Here is a 19,336-nt window from a genome sequence, read left to right as displayed (position 1 = left end):
AGGTGGAACTGAGCCAAACAAGTTCCTCTTCACTTTGCATAAATTAGCTCAGATGCAATGTATCACTGCCAGGCTACACACACACACACACACACACATTCCCACCTACCTTCATTCATCGCTGTTGTACTGTTTCTATCTTCTTCCTCATTTGCTCATCAACTGAGATGTCATCACTCAATGTTTGAGCAGGATTCAACAGAGTCAGTTGCACATGAGCAAACACACAATTTGTCATTTTCTAACTGGACCTCTTTGTCATTTAATTTTTGCAAATACTCTTTTTTTTTCCTCCTAATCTTCAGGGTGTTTTTTTTTCTTCCACAGAGAAAAAACTGCAGATCAAGCCTCGTCTGTAAGATCACAGAAACCAGTGGGACTGGACACGAAAGGATTTTATCAGGTTTAGTGTTATGTGAGTTCTGAGCTCAGGCTTGTCCTGGCACATGTATCCATCTTGAATGAGTTCACTCAGGGCCTGAAAGTTTTATGCTTTTTGTCTATGAACATGTTTTGCATATCAGTTAGATGTTTACAATGCCAGTTTTGTAAAGAAATAAAGTATTAACTCTGAATGTGTGTTGTCAGTTGTTTTTTTTTTGGTTATTTTTTTAATCTGAATCCGGATCTTTATCTTACAATCTAAAGCACTTTGGGATGACTGTTGTTGTGAATTGACAAGACAGAAATAAAACTGAATTGATTTGGAGTTGTGGTGTTGTGAAATGACCCTAGAGGGTTTGTGGGAGCTTGGCAGGTGGTGGCAACAAAAACGGTTTAAATTCTGGAGATGAGAAACATAAGCACACCTTCGCCACATTGTGTGCGCCTGTGTTTGGCTCCTAGCCACTACAGCTTTAACACATAAAGCAGAAAAGACACTTTCTCAAAGAGGCTGAGCATCCATACACAGTAAATAAAGTCATGCTCAGCTCCTACAGTGGCTGCACATCTGCAAGACACTTTGCAGCTCATCTCCACCCCAGCTCCTCCTTTCATGTAGTGCCTGACTTATCAAGGTTCAAGGTTCTTTATTCGTCCCATGCATAGTTATACAAGTAAAACACACAGTGAAATGTAACCTGACACGCTCCTCGACTTGTGCAAAAGCAGAGGGGGGGATTATATATAATATATACATTAGGTAAACGTGCAGTAGTAGCATGTATGCAGCAAGCAGGTGAATTCTGTACATTTCACAATCTATTTTACAGAATAGACAATATAAACATATTTAAAATGAAAGGAATTTGAAATGTACATTGTGCCAGTGGGTTTAGTGTCTAGAAGAGGGTCCTATCTCAGTCAGTTATGGATGATGTGAGAGGGCGTGTGTGTGTGTGTGTGTAATGGGGGGGGAGCTCCATGATGCGGGACCTTCTACCGGATTGCAGAAGTTGGAACAGTTTGTGCCAGGATGGGACGAGTCCTTCAGTATCTGCGCTGCTCTAGTCCGGCATCTCCTGGTGTAGGTGTCCTGAAGCGGGGGGAGAGCAATCCTGCAGCAGCGTTCTGCTGTACGGATCACTCTCTGAAGAGCTGTTTGGTCCTTAACACAGCTGTTCCCAAACCACGATGTCATGTTCTGTGTGAGGATGCTCTCCACAGAGATGTCATATCTGATGTCACTGACAGCTCCTCTGTTCTGTGCTGGGATCACGCTGCTCCTTTTCCTACATTTAAATTCAATGTATGCGCTGAGCTGCCAAATATATAATGTTTCCATTTCAAATGATCTTTTGACTACAGTGGTCTTGACTGAAGTATACATGCACACTCTTATAGACTACTTTGTTAGATAAACCTATTCTACCTCATCTCTAATCAGCCAATCACATGGCTGTGACTCAGTGCATTTAGGCTTGTAGGAATGGACCTGTTTAAGTTCAAATGAAGCATCAGAAAGGGGAAGAAAGTAGAACATCTTGTTGCAGTATTACTGCTTCACATCTGTCATGAAACACTGTGTGGAGGAAAAGCTTTATGGACCCTAATGCAGGACTCTTGAGACAGGAATACACTTCAAACAAGCTTTAATGCTTCTTGCTCCAGAAAATCCCAAAGTCCAAAATCCAGATGATAACCGGGCACCACATCAAGGAGTCCAAACATCCAGAAAATGCATTGGAAACTCAGGGAAAGCAGAGCAAGGGAGACACACAGCAATGTGGACAACGCAAAGAAGGACAGGGGCAGACTTGGACAATATATACACAAGAAGTAAAACTAATTACAAAGCACCAAAGATGCATGCCTTTCAAAATAAAACAGTAAGCAACTAAAAAGGAAACGCAAAGATGCATAAAAGAAAATACAATGGAACAGTAGAGAAGATGGATTAAACTCAAAGAAGTAAATACAAATGAATACTTAAAATTTAAACAGCAGCCAGAATACAAATGGAACCAGAACTAAAGATTAAAAATAAATAAATGAATAGGATACAAATGTTAAAACACTGGATGAAAGACTCAGGACTATGTCAGCATCGTAGATGTGCAGCCAACAAATCTGCAGGAACTGTGTAATGCTATCATGTCAATATGGCCCAAACTTCTAGTTCACCCTCCGTACAACACACAATCTCTCACACACTGTATAGAGCTAAGATATTACACTTGTCCAGTATCTTATCTTGCACCTCTGTTTTGTTACACATATGTTCCTCTTGCCATTTTTATTTTATGTATGTATTTATTTGGTTTTTAAAGGTACACCATCATCTCAGTTACTTTAAAAAGGTAACACAGTTAATCTCCATGTTGACCATACTCAGAATATTCCTGTAATGTTGAAATCACCCCACCTACAGTCCGAAGCCTCAACACTGACATTGTGTAACACAAGCACTACTCTAATGTAGTATAGGATGCCCCCTAACACACAGTTAGGCACACTCTAAAGTATAATTATATAAGTATAATAATTATATTAAACCTGACTAAACCTATTTAGTCAGGTTTACTAAATATGGCAAAAAATTATTAACTCGAGGTCCACGTGTGTTTTCATGTTTAAGTGTTAATAGTTCCCTCTGACATTGAAACAACCTTCAGCACTTACCTTCCAGCCGTCTCCATTTTTGTAATAACACTCAGTTGCATTGAATCTATAATACACACATTTTTTTGTGTGTGAGTGTGACAAGTGTGGCACCTTATCCTGTGGTTTATGAGGCAAACCTGCAATTTAACCAAAGCATTGTGATGGCAACAGTCAGTGTGACACATGTACTACTTCAGCGGTCCCCAACCCCCGGGCCACGGACCGGTACCGATCCGTGAGTTGTTTGATACCGGGCCATGAGAGTTGAGGCTCGGGTGTGAAATTTATGGTTTTCTGGGTTTTTATCGGTTTTTAGTGTTATTTGTTTAACACTAAAATGTTTATCACTAACTTGATTTCCCTGGGTCTTTTCCCGTGTGTATGAATAAATCTTCTTTTTTTTGGTACCAGTATTGGTTTTATTTTGTTGTATTTATCCGTGACACCTTAAAGGTCTGTGAAAATATTGTTGGACATAAACCGGTCTGTGGCGCAAAACAGGTTGGGGACCGCTGTACTACTTCATACAGTGGGGCAAAAAAGTATTTAGTCAGCCACCGATTGTGCAAGTTCCCCCACTTAAAATGATGACAGAGGTCAGTAATTTGCACCAGAGGTACACTTCAACTGTGAGAGACAGAATGTGAAAAAAAAATCCATGAATTCACATGGTAGGATTTGTAAAGAATTTATTCGTAAATTAGGGTGGAAAATAAGTATTTGGTCACCTCAAACAAGGAAAATCTCACAGACCTGTAACGTCTTCTGTAAGAAGCTTTTCTGTCCCCCACCGCCCGGGCAACAAAGGAGTGGCTCCGTAAGAAGCATTTGAAAGTCCTGGAGTGGCCTAGCCAGTCTCCAGACCTCAACCCCATAGAAAATCTGTGGCGGGAGTTGAAAGTCCGTGTTGCTCGGCGACAGCCCCAAAACATCACTGCTCTCGAGAAGATCTGCATGGAGGAATGGGCCAAAATACCAGCTACTGTGTGTGCAAACCTGGTAAAGACCTATAGTAAACGTTTGACCTCTGTTATTGCCAACAAAGGTTATGTTACAAAGTATTGAGTTGTATTTTTGTTATTGATCAAATACTTATTTTCCACCCTGATTTACGAATAAATTCTTTACAAATCCTACCATGTGGATTCATGGATTTTTTTTTTTTCACATTCTGTCTCTCACAGTTGAAGTGTACCTCTGGTGCAAATTACTGACCTCTGTCATCATTTTAGGTGGGGGAACTTGCACAATCGGTGGCTGACTAAATACTTTTTTGCCCCACTGTATATTTTGAAGCCTTTTAAAATAAAAGTTGAAACTTGTGCACCTAATACTTGTTTTTAAGGTCATTGAAGCTCATTCGGCCATGGAAAAGGTTCAAGGGAATCATTATAAGCCCCAAATTACCATGACATTCATGCCCATCATAAATGTGCGTAAACTTCTTACCACGACTCTAAATGTGAAAGCATGTCATTCTTGAGCCAACAGTATTATAATTCTGACAATCTAATTTAAAGTCTTACTGTAATTGAATCAAAAAAAGACCATGTACCTCTTGAGCCAGTTCAAATTCTCTAACACAAAATGCAGAAATATCTCATATTTAAAAAAGCATATTGTGAGTTGCTGACTTTTGCTTTACTGCCTACCATACTGTTACACTCTGGTTGACTGTGTGTGTGTGTGTGTGTGTGTGTGTGTGTGTGTGTGTGTGTGTGTGTGTGTGTGTGTGTGTGTGTGTGTGTGTGGACGGGTATTAACATCTTCATGGGGACCAAAAATTGTGTGTGTGCGTTTTACAACATAAACGTGCTATTTAACCTTGCAGTTGTGATGGCAACAAAAAAGTAGTTTGACACTTAATACAACTTTGATACACAGCTAGATCGTGACTATACAATCACATATTTATACATGTCTTGTGCCCTAACAGCCTCCATCCAGCACATGAAAAGAATCACATAGAGGCATTGAAGAGTGTTTTATTGTATGTCTGAGCACTTCTTCTTTTTCAGATCAGATATTGATATTGTGAGATGTGTTTGGCAAAACACAGCTAGGTGTCTTTTCACATGATCCTATTATAACTGTGTTACTTTTAACTTTTTTATTCTCAACAGCAGCTCCTCTGAAAGTCAGCTTTTCCTTTTAACAAGTGTTTATGCGCAGGTACTCACTGCTCTCCCCGGTTATGATCAACACAATGGAGTTTATTATGAAACAAGCCTCTAACTGAATATCTATCCTGGGAGAGTATCTGCATGACAGAATGTCACTGGACTTGATGACGCACGTCTATGTTTACACTGCTTTGCTAATTTGAGAAACTAAATAACGGATTAAGCCCCTCTGGCTGTGTTGATGGCAGCAAGGGAGCATGTCACCTAAGTGGTTGGGGGCGATCGTGGCTCAAGAGTTGGCAGTTCATCTTGTAATCGGAAGGTTTCCGGTTCGAGTCTCGGTCATTGTGTCCTTGGGCAAGACACTTCGCCTACTGGTGTTGGCCAGAGGGGTCGATGGAACGATATGGCAGCCTCGCTTCTGTCAGTCTGCCCCAGGGCAGCTGTGGCTACAACTGTAGCTTGCCTCCACCAGTGTGTGAGAGTGAATGAATGAATAGTGGAATTGTAAAGTGCTTTGAGGGTCTTGAAAAGCGCTATATAAATGCAATCCATTATTAAGTGTGACAGTGTGGCTCATTTCTGAGTTTTTCAGTGGAGAGCTGGAGTTGTGTATTTTGTGATGTGACAACAACTTTGGAAATTAGTAGGCTATATTGTATAATAGGGTGTGACAATATACTGAAACTAAATGAATAATTCATTAAAACTATGCGTATGTGTAGTTAGGGTTATGGACACCTTCCAGTTTAGCTTGGATCTCTTTCAGTCACTACTTTCCTATAGCCTCACCGTATGTTTCTGTTGCTGTGGCAACTTGTCTAACTTCCCACAACAAACTAAGTCACTCACAGGGATGCAGCCAGGTTGCTGCTTGAGTCAAGCTCCTCCCTCCACCTTGACTCACAGATGGCTCTACAGTTGGTGCTCTGCTGTACTGTCATCATTTTTATGTGCAATTTAAGTACAGCACATATTGTTGACAGTTGTTCATACTAGTAAAAAAAACAACAACTTTTTATTGATACCATTATTTCACATTTTCTATAGACTTTGAGATCTATATCTTTTATAAAAATAAAAAATAAAAGAATCACTCAGTAACTCTTGTTGTCAGGAGTGTCGTGTGTGGAGGCGAGGAAGTGACCCAAATGCAGGACTGGTGGATAGTGAAGAACTGAAGATGGTTTATTATGAATCGTGGATGAACAGGCCAGGAACGAAGGACTGACTGGCTGGCTGGCTGGCTGGCTGAAAGACTGGATGAATGGCTGGCTGACTAACTGAATATACATACGGAGAGACGACATTAACATCAATGACACTACAGTGAACGAGTGGAAAAAGAGGACTTAAATACACAGACTGATGAGGATGATAATGAGAGACCGGTGAGTACACAGCTGAACATAATCTGGCTAATAACACAAGAGACGAGCTGACACAGGAAAAGCAGGAAGTGAGAACATTGATGTGGCAACATAACCTAAATGTGACAAAACTAAAAACACTGGGTCACCGACCCAGGAACCCTGACATTTGTATTAAAAATCTGATATTGTGAGATGTGTTTGGCAGAACAAGGTATTGGAAAACTCTGTGTATCAAAGCTAGTTTTGCTTCGTACCCATCACTTAGATTAAATAATGTCAGTACCTTACAATAACCATTTGTAATTGTACAAAAAATAGGTTAAAAAAAAAACTGTAACAATGTTTTTTTAATGATTTTTTTAATGATTACACAACAGTATTAAGTCAATGCTATTTTACCCAGTCAAGGTGTAATTTGGTGTTCACTATACACTGTATACATTCTCTCTTCGTACTTCATGCTGCATAACCAACTATAGAAAGTAGACAGTGCTAAAATCCTCTTCCCACCAATAGAGATTGACAGACCACGTGACTTTCACGAGGAAAAAAATCAAAGGAGTGAAAGGGTCAGACCCTTACGAGCACACAGAGTGGACAAAAGACATTAGCGTGCTGCCCAACTTCACCACGCTCATTTATAATTATACGGTTCTTGGAGTGAGTGCATACACTCATGAAGTTTAGTAACTTCAGGTCACTGCAACAAGCCCAGGTACAGTTTACCGACGGATGGGTACAGGACCTTGAAATGCACCGTGTAGAACGAAAGACCATCGTACGTATCATAAGTTTACCAGTCTCACAAATCATCTTCATAAATACACATTCGTTAACCGTTTATTAATATAACCTTTGAGCTCAACGGTAATTAATTAGTAGTGGAAATAATTTCTGGTAGCATCACAGAAATGTAGCAGTGACAATAATACTGTATGCTGTAATCGTACTGGACAATTAGTGATACAAAACAACTCTTTTACCCTGTGAATAAAAGTATATGTTTTTGTCAATGTACCATGGTAATAACAGAAGCGAAACGCAATATTGTGTCAGGACAATTCACTATTTATGCACAATAAATAAAGGAGCATAGCGCGACAATTTCTGTTCAGCGCCAGACTTGCTTGTAACCTATATCACTAATTATGTTATGAAAAATGACGTATTAACTACAACAGAAGACTGACCTTTGTGGAAATGCTTGGAGCAGACTAACCTGTGAGCTGGAGTGTTCTGGGACGTTATATTTGGTCTTTGAATGGCTGCAATCCAGGCCATCCGTTGGCTCTTTATTACTTCGGAAACATGGCTCGAACAATTTCTCTTCAACGACATAATCCGATAACAACCGATCTCTTTACCCGTCGGCTTCCCGTGGCTGTCATGAGACCGGCTATTGCAGTTAATAATACAACAGCTTCTTGACATTTTTTTGTGTTTCTTTTTATCGCTGTATAACTGATTTCAATTGAAAGCCTGCGTGCGCTAGTACCTCTTGCCACGAGTTCCCAGAATCCTTTGCGGTTTTACCCCTGAATGACGTCACATTTTCAATCTCTATGGCAGTAGCCAACAGGTCTAGTTTGGTTTTCTTGATTTATTTCTTTATTTTTGTTTGGGGGGTTGTTTGCTTGTTTGTTTTTTATTCCTCCAAATAATTCTTCATAATAAAATTGGACCATCAGGTTCTGCTCACCAAAAGGATCATAAAAGCAGGAAGCTTACAACACAAGAAACAGATCTTTCAGATAGCATGTGCTTACAATAAAAACCTCCCCCAGCACCAGAGTGGCTGGAGAGGTGGTCAGAGACAAAGGAATGTCTTTGATCACACAGTTTGAAACAATAAGCATAAAAATGACAACATTTAACAATTCACTTTAACAAGGTTGTGTCCAGATTACAGTGCAGATGGCATTCTTAAGCTACCAAGCAGTATCCATTATACGAGGGTATCGCACAAACAGAAATAACGGCTAACTTTTGCCAAGCAACGGACCAATAAATGCATTAAAAGCTGCAAGCAGAGAGGTCTAATTCAGTTATTCAAATTAGCGGAGGTGAGGCCTAATGCAGTACATCTATCAATCAAAGTGTCCATGCCAGCCTGAAGTGGTCGGTAGTGAAACTGTAAATTTTAAAATACAACATTTTTATTCCAGTTGTTTTCATTTTGTGCATTTTGCTACTTGCCATCCAACTTACCTCACCTGCAGTGTCTCTAAGCCCATCAGTTTAAGAACCACTTATTCTGATCCACACGATAACGTGAGTCTGTTGTTTACTACTCTGGAAAGGTCCTCACTTTCAAATTTACAGCACTAATGGATACTGAGAGTGAATGTTGAGCCCAGTTAAAAGTATTTCTATTCAAATAGACAAGAGAACTGCTTTCTTTAGGATACTGTTTGTTTCATCAAGGACGTACTTGGGGTTGAGATCCTTCAGATGATGAATGTGACCAAGTTAAAAACTTTTGCTCATGTACAGATTGCCACAAAACTGCCAGTCAGACTGTGATGAATACATTTTGCTAGGATAGGTATTTGAGTTGTGTGTGTGCATGTCACTTTTCACTTGACTTCTCTCTCAGTGGTATTGACAGCAGCGAGCGGAGATGGAGAGCTTAACATGTTTCTCAGAAAAAGCAGAAGAGAGGGAGCCATCACTCTTCTCTTCTCACCACACATCCCCTCCCTCCCTCCCCTTCCTCCCCCCTCCTCACCCACGCTGCTCTCTTACGCTGAAGATGTAAGTGCCTTAGACAGATGTCTGCTGCTTCTTGTCTAAAACCCTCAACATGAGCTGCTGAGCTCGGCAAACTCTAATTAAGATCAATATTTCAATTTTTAGTAAAAGCGCACGAGATGGAGAGAAGACAGGGAGAGAAATCATCTGTCCATGGAGACTCGAAGAGACAAAAAGAAAGGTCAACTGTGATCCTTCATCGGGTGTGTGTTTGTGTGAGAGTGTGTGTTGGAGATTTGACAGAACTGGCTTGTGAGAAAGTGCTCAAGGGTTCTAAAAATCCTATTTATTTTTCTTCTGGGGTTTTGCTGTTTAGTTTAAGTTTCTATGCCCTGTTACTATAACAACATCATCACTGGATGGACCGACAGGTTGAGCTGTCAAAAAGGAAAGCTGCGTGGCTGTTCTTGTACGATTACAGGAACAAGCCAGATAGATCATGAGACATGGACAGATATATGAATACACAAAATATTAAAATATATTGCAATTGTATACATGTGTTTAGACAGACATGGAATCCTGAGCTACAGTAACACATGCACTGCAGCCTGAACAGTACGCTAACAGTACGCTAAAGGTGTGCCTAATCCAGTCAAACTGGCCATTAAAAGTGAAATGTCACATACACACTGATATGACAACTGAGTGGTAAGCAAAAGTAATTGTACTTGTTTGTCATTTGTTGGGTTTAAACAAGTGCTATATAAGAATCAGTCCATTTACTATATCCATAACATGAATTAGATTGGTGTTAGCTCTGGTGGGATGAGCAGAGATGTTGCTTGTTTCAACGCCATAAACTGTATAAAAGATGGAATCATGTAATCATTGTGACATCACACAATTTTTTGGCCTCTCCTGTGGTTGTTTTCTTGGAGACAGAATTAAGCATATTTAGATAAGAGGGTGGAGCTCTAATTACTAGCTAATGGTAGCAAACTTCAACCTCAAACTGGCAGATGGAGTGACTAGCAGAGAGCAACTGGCACGCCTGTAAATTAAAGTAGCTTCGCTTTTTATTGCAAATCCAAAATCAACTATTGTACATTTTTTATGAAGGGAGTAGCTATGTATAGAGTCCAAAAATGTTTTTGTATCTTTTGTAACAAAGCTTCCATTTCCTTACATCAAAGTTAGTGAGATTTATCACTGTCATTTATCCTCATCCATCTGTACTGCTTATTCTTTTGGGGAAACCTGCAGTCAGATTAGACTGAAGACATCATTTGGAAGAGTGATGAACATTCATTCCACTCAAAATTCTGCATCCAGATGAACAGAATCAACTTTCTGGGATTTCTTTACCTGGATTATTGAGCATGCATGAACATGGCACAGCCATTAACATGGTTCTGCTAGAGGTTTCTTCCTGTTAAAAGGCAGTTTTTCCTTCCTACTGTTGCCAAGCACTTGCTCATAGGGCATCATCTGAATGTTGGGATTTTCTCTGTATTATTGTAGGGTTTTTACCTTACAATAAAGCACATTCAGGCAACTGTTGTTGTGATTTGGGGCTATATAAAGATAACTTAATTGAATTGCATGCAGACAACATCTTGCTACAATCATTTGCTGGGATGCTGGGATGTCCATTCTTCCTAGGAGCTCTTGTTTGGAAAAGCTGCCAGGATAAAAAGGTCATGGCAGCACAGCTTTACATTGCAAAGTTGCACCTGAACAAAATGCAAAAATCAAACCATAGCATAGCTCATCCGCAAAAACACTTCATACCAGCACCGTATCATACAGCAAACACGGTGGAGGAGGCTTGATGATTTAGGCTTGTTTTGCAGCCACCGTATTTGGGCAACTTACAGTGATTTAATCGACTATGAATGCTTCTGCATACCAAAATACTCTAGAGTCAATTGTGAGGACATCTGTTCAGCAGCCAAAGCTTAGTTTAAGCAATGAACTGAAGCAATGTTATAAGGAAGATTGGGCCAAAATTCCTGCACTGCCATTCTGTTTGACACAATGATGTGAGAGACTCATAAAGTCAAACAGAAAAAAATTACTTCAAGTTATTGTTGCTGACGGTTTTCACAGTCACCTGTCTCCGCCACCCAAAAAATGTCACTATAGAATTTAAGAAGTCGACTCACCAAAACAAAAGAAAACCAGACAAGATATGGTATGCTTGTTCTCTGCCACACAACTCTAATGAGTGTTTGGATTTGCCACAAGAGAAATGTTTGTTTTTGTTTTTTTTACTTTAAATATTAAAGTAGAAATTATAAATGAAGCAAGAGCAGAATTTTACTGTGTTTAGACAAAAGTAAACATAACTCAATATAAGAAAACTATATAAAGTATAAATATATAAAGTAAATTTCAACATCTTTTACCCCTTTAACTCTCAATTAATTTTACATTTTCTTAGGTATAATAATTAAACTTTAACAACAAAAAGCCAAAACTGATAAAAACAAATTACTTAAATAAATGCAGTTTGCTGGTACTGAACTCCCTCTGAAGTTGACACTCTGTCACCTTCATCTCTCCATCCAGCACCTCATCCTAATTTAGCTTTCCTTTCCTTGGTGTCTTTCCATTTTTCACACAATGCATTTAGCAAACTGAATGTTTCTGAATTTCTTCCACAGGAAAACTAGAGTTTCTCTTTTCCCAAAGTTTCTGTGATCATCGCTAATGGATTTCTTAGTGTGCTGAGTTCACTCGCTTGTTCGGACAGCAGCCATAAGAATGTGCATGCTGGTGGGAACAGTTGTGTTGTGTGATTTGGTCTTTCTACGAGTGTCTGTGGACTCAGTGATGGCACGGTGTCAAGTCTCGCACTGAGCTGAAATTCAGAGCAAAACAGATGTGTGTGTTGTTTGAATTGCTGTTCTGCTTCTTTGAGTCCTTTTCATCGCCGTGGAGAACAAACATGATTTCTATACATGCCAGGCCTTGGAAATGTGGCAAAACTTGCTGTCTAAAGTAAGCCCCCTATCAACTTCACTCTTAATGCTCATGCATGTGTGCGTGTGTGTCATATCCTTTCCTTGCACAATTAAATCTGATTCCTCTGCAGCGGCATTAGTGACAAAACCCCCAAAGGCCTCAGATAACCCTCAGCCACCTCCCGGAGCTGGTCTGGATGCTGGCTACCTTGGCTCAAAGTGATCCTCATAGATCCACCACCTTGCTGATGTCCATTTTGCTTAAATCGGTAGAACTGCACTTGCAGCGAAGTCCCAGTATGCAAAGACACAATGAAAACCCTGACTTCAAAAATTTATGTCTCAAGCCCTCGGCCGCAGACACTCCCCTTCCCCTGACAATGAATGGACACAGCAGATCTTCTTAAATGCGCTATTTCTATGCAGACTGCTTAGCTTGGCGTTTGAGGGCCAGCTCCTGCTTATTAGATTTTTTTTAAACCCTCTAATAATGACTTAGCACACCTAAACTTGAAATACCTTGATATGATTTCCGTCCCTTCATCTCACACTCTTCTTTTCATCGTTGCCAGCAGATTTGAGGCAGAGGGGGCGCGTATTTCATGGCCGCTTCGGACTGGAAGTTAAGCTCAGCAGCTGTGCAAGGTTTTGCTTTTCACATCTGACCAAGTTAAACTTACTGCCACCTGTTTTTCCCGCAGATCGGCACTTTCTCCCGCACATGTATCACTCAAGTGTCAGTGAGATGGTCCTCTGGGATGCGGCCACTGCTGAGGAGGCTAAGCGGGTCAGGTGCAGCGATGCTCCGTTTAAGTCCTATTCCCATGATGCTTATCGACATCTCATCCTGCTCAGCCTTGCTGTTATACCCCCGCCGAATTAATAATACAAAAAAAGACTTATGCGTCCCAGATGGAGACGCGCGCAGGGTTTAATTATGCGTGGATCTGCGGAGATGAGCTGAGATGATGCAATTTGTGCTTAATTGCGAATGAAAATAGAGCCTGTCCAATCTTACTTAACCCCGCGCGCAGATACTCCGCGGCCTCCTCGTGGACCTGCGGAAACGCGGATTGATTTTCCTTTTTGGCAAAGGGGCGCGCGGCCTTAAATCGATCGGTGATTGATAGATTTGGATGTGTGTGGTGTGTCCGGGATCTGGAAATGGAAAGTGGGTCTAATACATTCTTCTCATTGTTTTATGCGTTTGATGTGCGCTCCCACACTTAAACCTGGACTTTTTTTCTTAAATTATTATTATTATTCCAGTAGCAGTTTGAAATTCTCTCTTTGCTTTATTTTTTTTAAATTTCTTTTATTACTTGTACTACTACTTAATCCGTAGTTTAGCTGGATTTCTCCGCTTGTCCTTTCTTTTACTACCTTTTTTAAGAACTATGTTGTTCCACGTGGCCTATATATATATATATATATATATATATATATATATATATATATATATATATATATATATTTTTTTTTTTTTTTTTTTTTTTTTTTTTTTTTACCGGGTATATTCCCGGTCTTAAGGCAGTTCGTGAAATAGTCACGAATTGTAATCGATTCGTACTGGATTTATGAACTCCGTAAAAGTACTGGCTGTCAAATTCTATAAATGATTATATAGTGATCCCGGGGAAACAGTAACACACACACCTTCTTACATTCATGAAGCTCAAATGTAAAAAGTGTAAAACGGGTATCATTACAGGAGCTCCCCGCCTATAAGGGGGTGAAACAGACCTCCATACAGTTGCTGCATGTTTGCAGGATGTAGATATCAGAAATGAAAGAGGTGGAGGTCGTTCTCCTTGCTGGGACTCTCAGCAGCCTCTTTACATCACAGACCGCTTCGCTCACAAGTCTTTCTCCTTTCTGAGTAAACATGTTTCCCTCCGAGAAACTCCGGTAGTTCTCCTCTTACTCCGTGCGGTCTTCCGTGCAGTAGCGTTTGCTCGGTCACTAGAGGGGGGGATCTGCTGCACCTGTTCTCCCCTTCGTGTCCCCCCCCACCCCACCCACCGCCCTTCGGCTGCATTCGGCTATCCTCGGCCGGCCGCTGCTAGACAATTGGGAGGCTCTTCCCTTATAGGAGAATGCAAATGCGCGGCTGCCAGCTCCTCCTCATTGGCCCGTCGCACCTCCGTGTGGGAGGGTCGTGGGGGCCACGCTGTCTTTATAAGTGCAGAGTGCCTTCCAGCGACTCAGTTACACTGCGTTGTTGCTGTGAGGAGCTCTGTGAGGGCCGTCAGACACAAAACAGCTGGAATTTATCACCTCTTGTATAAAATTCCACACGAAAGGTCAAAAGTGCGACCCAGCGAGAGAGAGAGAGGAGGGGGGGCAGCACCGAGGGGACCGAGCCTGTAAGTAGGCTGTTTAAATTCATAAATGGACTGACCACAAGAACCAGGGACAAGCCTCCTCCTGTCCCTGCAAGTAAGAGAACTGTTTGCAACTTCATCTGAATCCCACGGGCTCTGTAACCATCCGCACGCGTGCCATACCGGCTTGTGGATTCCTGGGACTTTTTGGTAAATCTTTATTTTTTATTTTTTTATTTTTACTCGCAACCCCGAGCAGCTCCCAGCGCCACACTGGTAGATGTGACTGTATGAGAAAAAACTTTAAGTCCGGGCCATGCTGCAGTGACTCGAGCCAGCAGCCTACAGGAGCTCGCGATCAACTTGTAAACAGCGGAGGAGGGATGCTTGGAAAATATTTCTAATACGGCCGGAGAGCGGAGGAGAAGAGATCTGTTCCTGTCACTCGATCGAGCAGAACCGAGGACTGTAAATCACAGGGAGGCAAGTGGGCTGCAGAGGTGAAGCGAGGACAGGACAGGTTGGTGGTTCCAAATTCACTGGGCTCGAGTTTCAAGCACCCCGGGGGGGCTCCTGGTATTAAAGCGTGCATTTGACCTGGGATAAGTTGTCAACAAGAGCAGGGAGCGGAGGCGAACTGGCAGGTGTACAAGTTCATTTACATGCAGAGGTATATTCACGCCACTATAAATAGAAGTTACTTAGGGACAAACAACCTTAATAAGTTTTCTACCCGCTTGCTGGCCCTGCAGTAGCCCCACGCACCGGGCGTGTGCGTGTGTCTATTTATACACCATACAACCTTTTATCCCTCTCCACAATCTGTATCCGAGAGGACTGCCCGCCGTCGGTTTGGCTGTGAGGGCAGGAGTCGTCGCATGGACTGACATGGCCACCGACCTCGCCATGAGCGCAGAGCTGCCCAACAGCCCTCTGGCCATCGAGTATGTCAACGACTTTGACCTGATGAAGTTCGAGGTCAAGAAGGAGCCGCCGGAGGCCGACCGCTACTGCCACCGCCTCCCGTCGGGCTCCCTCTCCTCCACCCCGATTAGCACCCCTTGTTCCTCCGTGCCTTCTTCGCCCAGCTTCTGCGCCCCGAGCCCGGGCGCGCAGCCGAACCAGGGCCTCGCCAGCGGCGTCAGCAGCAACGGCAGCAGCAACAACAGCGGCGGCAACAACAATCACAGCACCGGGGGGAAGCCCCAGCTGGAGGACCTGTACTGGATCCCCAGCTACCAGCACCACATCAATCCGGAGGCGCTCAACCTGACGCCGGAGGACGCGGTGGAGGCCCTCATCGGCAACGCGCACCACCACCACCACCACCAGACCTACGAGGGTTTCCGCGGGCAGCAGTACGTTGGCGAGGACCTCTCCGCGGCCTCGGCGGCCCACCATCACCAAGCGCATCACCACCACCACCACCACCACCACGGCCACCACGCCCGCCTCGAAGATCGCTTCTCGGACGAGCAGTTGGTCAGCATGACAGTGCGGGAGCTGAACCGGCAGCTCCGAGGCTTCAGCAAAGAGGAGGTGATCCGCCTGAAGCAGAAGAGGCGCACGCTCAAGAACCGCGGCTACGCGCAGTCCTGCCGCTTCAAGCGCGTGCAGCAGAGGCACATGCTGGAGACCGAAAAGTGCACCCTGCAGAACCAGGTGGAACAGCTGAAGCAGGACGTGGCGCGCCTGGTCAAGGAGAGGGATCTATACAAGGAGAAGTACGAGAAGCTGGCCAGCCGGACCTACAATGCCGGCGGACCCGCGAACACGAGAGATCCGTCCGGGAAACAAGCTAACGCCGAGTTCTTCATGTGAGAGGGGCTGCTGACCTGTAGCGCCTCACGCAGACATTCATTCACGTTTGTTCTTCGTTTCTATTTTGTTTACACTTTTTTCCTCCACTCACAAGACTTAAGCAGTAGCCGTGCACGGACGCGATTTTCAGTCTTAAACATGTTTAGGCGAAACTTCTGTAAGAATGCCGCAGCCTGTCAGGTGGGCACTTGGGATCACTGTTAGCCTGTAGACTTTTATTTGTGTATCCTCCGGTGCAGCAGAAGCTAATCACGAGTCTTACTGAACTAATATGACACGTGACTGTCTTAACTCAGAGAGAGCAGCGGGGTTGGTCTTAAAAACGAGGCAAATGTGTTCTGTTTAAAGGGGGAAAAGTCTGAATGAACTGAAAAGAAGAAGCAATACACCACCGGCGAAGAAAGACTGTTTATAAGCCTGTAATGCAGAGACTTTTCAATAATGCAAGTCTAATAATCCCCCCATCCCAACTCCCCCCATCCCCATTTGCAACCCTGCATGCAGGACATGTATGGTAACCTCTCCCCGAATCTTCCACGTGTATGGAAAGCATGGCCCACGGTTCGCATCTCCTCTTCCTCCTCTTTCTCTGCCATCAGTAAGGCCTGGGTATGCGGAAAAATAAAAAGCCAATGACCCCCTCTTCCATCCTACACCCCGAGAGGTACAAGGAGAGAAAAAAATGGAGAACAATCTGCTGTAGTGCGTAAAAACTGGATGCGTCTTTAACTGCTATTTTCAATCAATTTTTCTATTGTTTTAAAAAAGAAAAAGAAAAAAAAACATGACAAAAAGAGATTAACTGAGCCAGATTTTAGACTGTATTTATTTCCACCTGTACATACTGTGTAGAGAAAAGCAGTAACCTGTGTTATTTTACCCTCTCCCTCTTTCTCTCTTTTTAAAACAACAACTTGCTTTTTGTTGCTTGGATTCTTCGAAATGTCTTAAATACAAATGTTTGTATGTAACAGCATGCAAATCGTCTATGATATCCTCGTCCTCCTTCTACTGAACATGTGTAATGTTAAACTGCACTAAGAAGAGATCAAACTGGACATTTTGTTTTCTACTCATAGGACCTTTTGATCTGTTTAAAAAAAACAACCCTGGATGTAAATTCTGTGAGAGGGAAACCCTCGGTTATTACATGGACTGCATTCGCTGCTAAAATTCTATGCACCAACCCGACGATTAAAAAAGACTTAGGGTTTCTTTTATGTTTCTTTTCTTTCCTTTTTTACGTTTAATATTGTAATCAAACGTCTTGCAGGGGCTGTGGGTTTAAACTGCAGTCTTAATGAGCGCTAATAGAAAAGTCTGATGGTAGAGCTTCCTGTTCTTGGAGTAACTCCATGCATTATTCTGTCAACAAGAAACCCCTGGTTCCTGCTACATAGATATATGTGCAATATTGTGCAGAAGTGCCCGATGCACAGACTACCTGTTGGAGGGCGAACCGTGCAGGGAGAGAGACTGGAAGTGTTTGATCAGGATGTCAGGGCAAAACAACAACAAGCTGAAGAGAAAACTGAGAAAAATGTGATTCTTCCAATTTTGTATCTTTTTATGGGAACCAAAAAAGGGGAGATATACAATACAAGTCGATTCTTGCGAATTATTAACAAATTAAGCATTTCCAGTATGTAGACAAACATCAGATTCTATCCACCTATCTTTCTTATTTTAATTAGATTTTTTTTGTCTTTTGTGTAAATCTCAATTTTTCTCATATTTACCGAAAGCAACAAGAGCTTCAAAAAATGTGAAGTTAAAGAACGCGGGGAATAAATGCAAAACAACTTCTGCACAGTGCTGTAAATTTATATCTGTACATATGATTTCTATATTTATTCAATGAACGTGTCCTGACTGTCAACAAGTGAAAACCATACAAAGTGGAACGTTGTTGAGAATCTTGTTTTCATAATGTTTAATAAAAAGTTCTGTCCCAAATCCGTGCCAGTGACTGCCGCTGCCATCATTCTCTAACAACAGCTTTTATGTCCTATAAGAAAAAAAGAGATTTATGAATTATTTATAAAACGGTCAGAAGTCTAGCAAGGTTTTATTTTTCTCAGGTCACAATGTCCGTGTTTGTAAAATAATAATGTTCGATTGCGGGTTATTAAATGTGACCAAAGTCTCTAATTAGCGAAAGAGCAGCAAAAGAGCTGAACGATTTAATAACAATGTCGAAATATTTATAGCCGCTTAAACTATAATAGAAAAATGTTAGATAATTAAATATTGAACAATTAAATATTAAAAAATTTAATGGAAATTAAGAAAGAAAAAATAAATACAATAAATGATTTTTTAAATAAAAAAAATAAATAAAGAGCAAAAACTCATAATATAAAAGCAAAGTTGGCGCTATATTCGTGCTGGAACTATTATTATTATTATTATTATTATTATTATTATTATTATTATTATTATTATTATTACCTACTTATATTTTCAAGGGTAAAGTCGGAAACGTTTTACACAATTTCAGTCGTGTAACTTTTATGAATCGTTCCATAATTGCACTTCGGTGTTTTTCAGGAGCGCCGCTCTGCTCTGGTTTGTCCGATCACGCAGAGCCTTGTGGACGCAGAAAGCTGCTCTTATCTCCTGCATCAGGGTCCAGACTTCCAGATTCTTTGTGTGTGTGCGTGAGAGAGAGGGAGAGAGAGAGAGAGAGAGAGAGAGAGAGAGTGGCTGGCTGAGAGAGGCCACCCTCTTCCTTTCCTCCGCTCTGCTGCACCGGCTCTGGTCGCCTGTCAGCGGGCCTCCGCGCTCCTGCTCAGCCGGTGACGGATGGATGAAGCCGGGGTCTCTGATCCTCGCCAACGACTCTTTCTCACTCACTGTGTTTTGAGCGCGTCCACAGGGCAGCTTTCCCAAATACCCGGGATGTCCACGACGTTTGTGTACGTTTATGTGTCTGCGCGTGCGTACGTTTGCGCGCGCACTAAGCAGCATTAAGTGGTCTTTTCTCCTCT

At 42.1% G+C, this 19,336-nt stretch overlaps 2 protein-coding genes across 3 annotated transcripts in view; both read left to right on the top strand.

The window, feature by feature from the left end:
• zc3h3 (zinc finger CCCH-type containing 3) overlaps positions 1-591 on the top strand; it is a 79,611-nt gene extending 79,020 nt beyond the window's left edge. For both annotated transcript variants that reach the window (XM_086268256.1, XM_086268255.1), the window contains exon 12: positions 328-591. In XM_086268256.1, coding sequence (XP_086124382.1) covers positions 328-359 — 32 coding nt within the window. In that variant the 3' untranslated portion in view covers positions 360-591. The remainder of the gene's footprint in view (positions 1-327) is intronic.
• Positions 592-14,434: 13,843 nt separating this feature from the next.
• On the top strand, positions 14,435-18,308 carry mafaa (MAF bZIP transcription factor Aa). Its single transcript, XM_086269579.1, has one exon. It carries the CDS (start codon positions 15,414-15,416, stop codon positions 16,344-16,346), a length of 933 nt encoding a protein of 310 aa, XP_086125705.1. The 5' UTR covers positions 14,435-15,413; the 3' UTR covers positions 16,347-18,308.
• Positions 18,309-19,336: the final 1,028 nt, after the last annotated feature.

The sequence above is a fragment of the Aulonocara sp. 'chitande type north' Nkhata Bay genome, linkage group LG17, assembly GCF_057382095.1.
Source record: "Aulonocara sp. 'chitande type north' Nkhata Bay isolate Kocher_YH1m ecotype deep benthic linkage group LG17, A_spYH_male_GT1.1, whole genome shotgun sequence".
Classification (NCBI taxonomy): domain Eukaryota; kingdom Metazoa; phylum Chordata; class Actinopteri; order Cichliformes; family Cichlidae; genus Aulonocara; species Aulonocara sp. 'chitande type north' Nkhata Bay.
The sequence above is the reverse complement of the archived record's forward strand: the minus strand, read 5'-3'. Positions and strand labels throughout refer to the sequence as shown.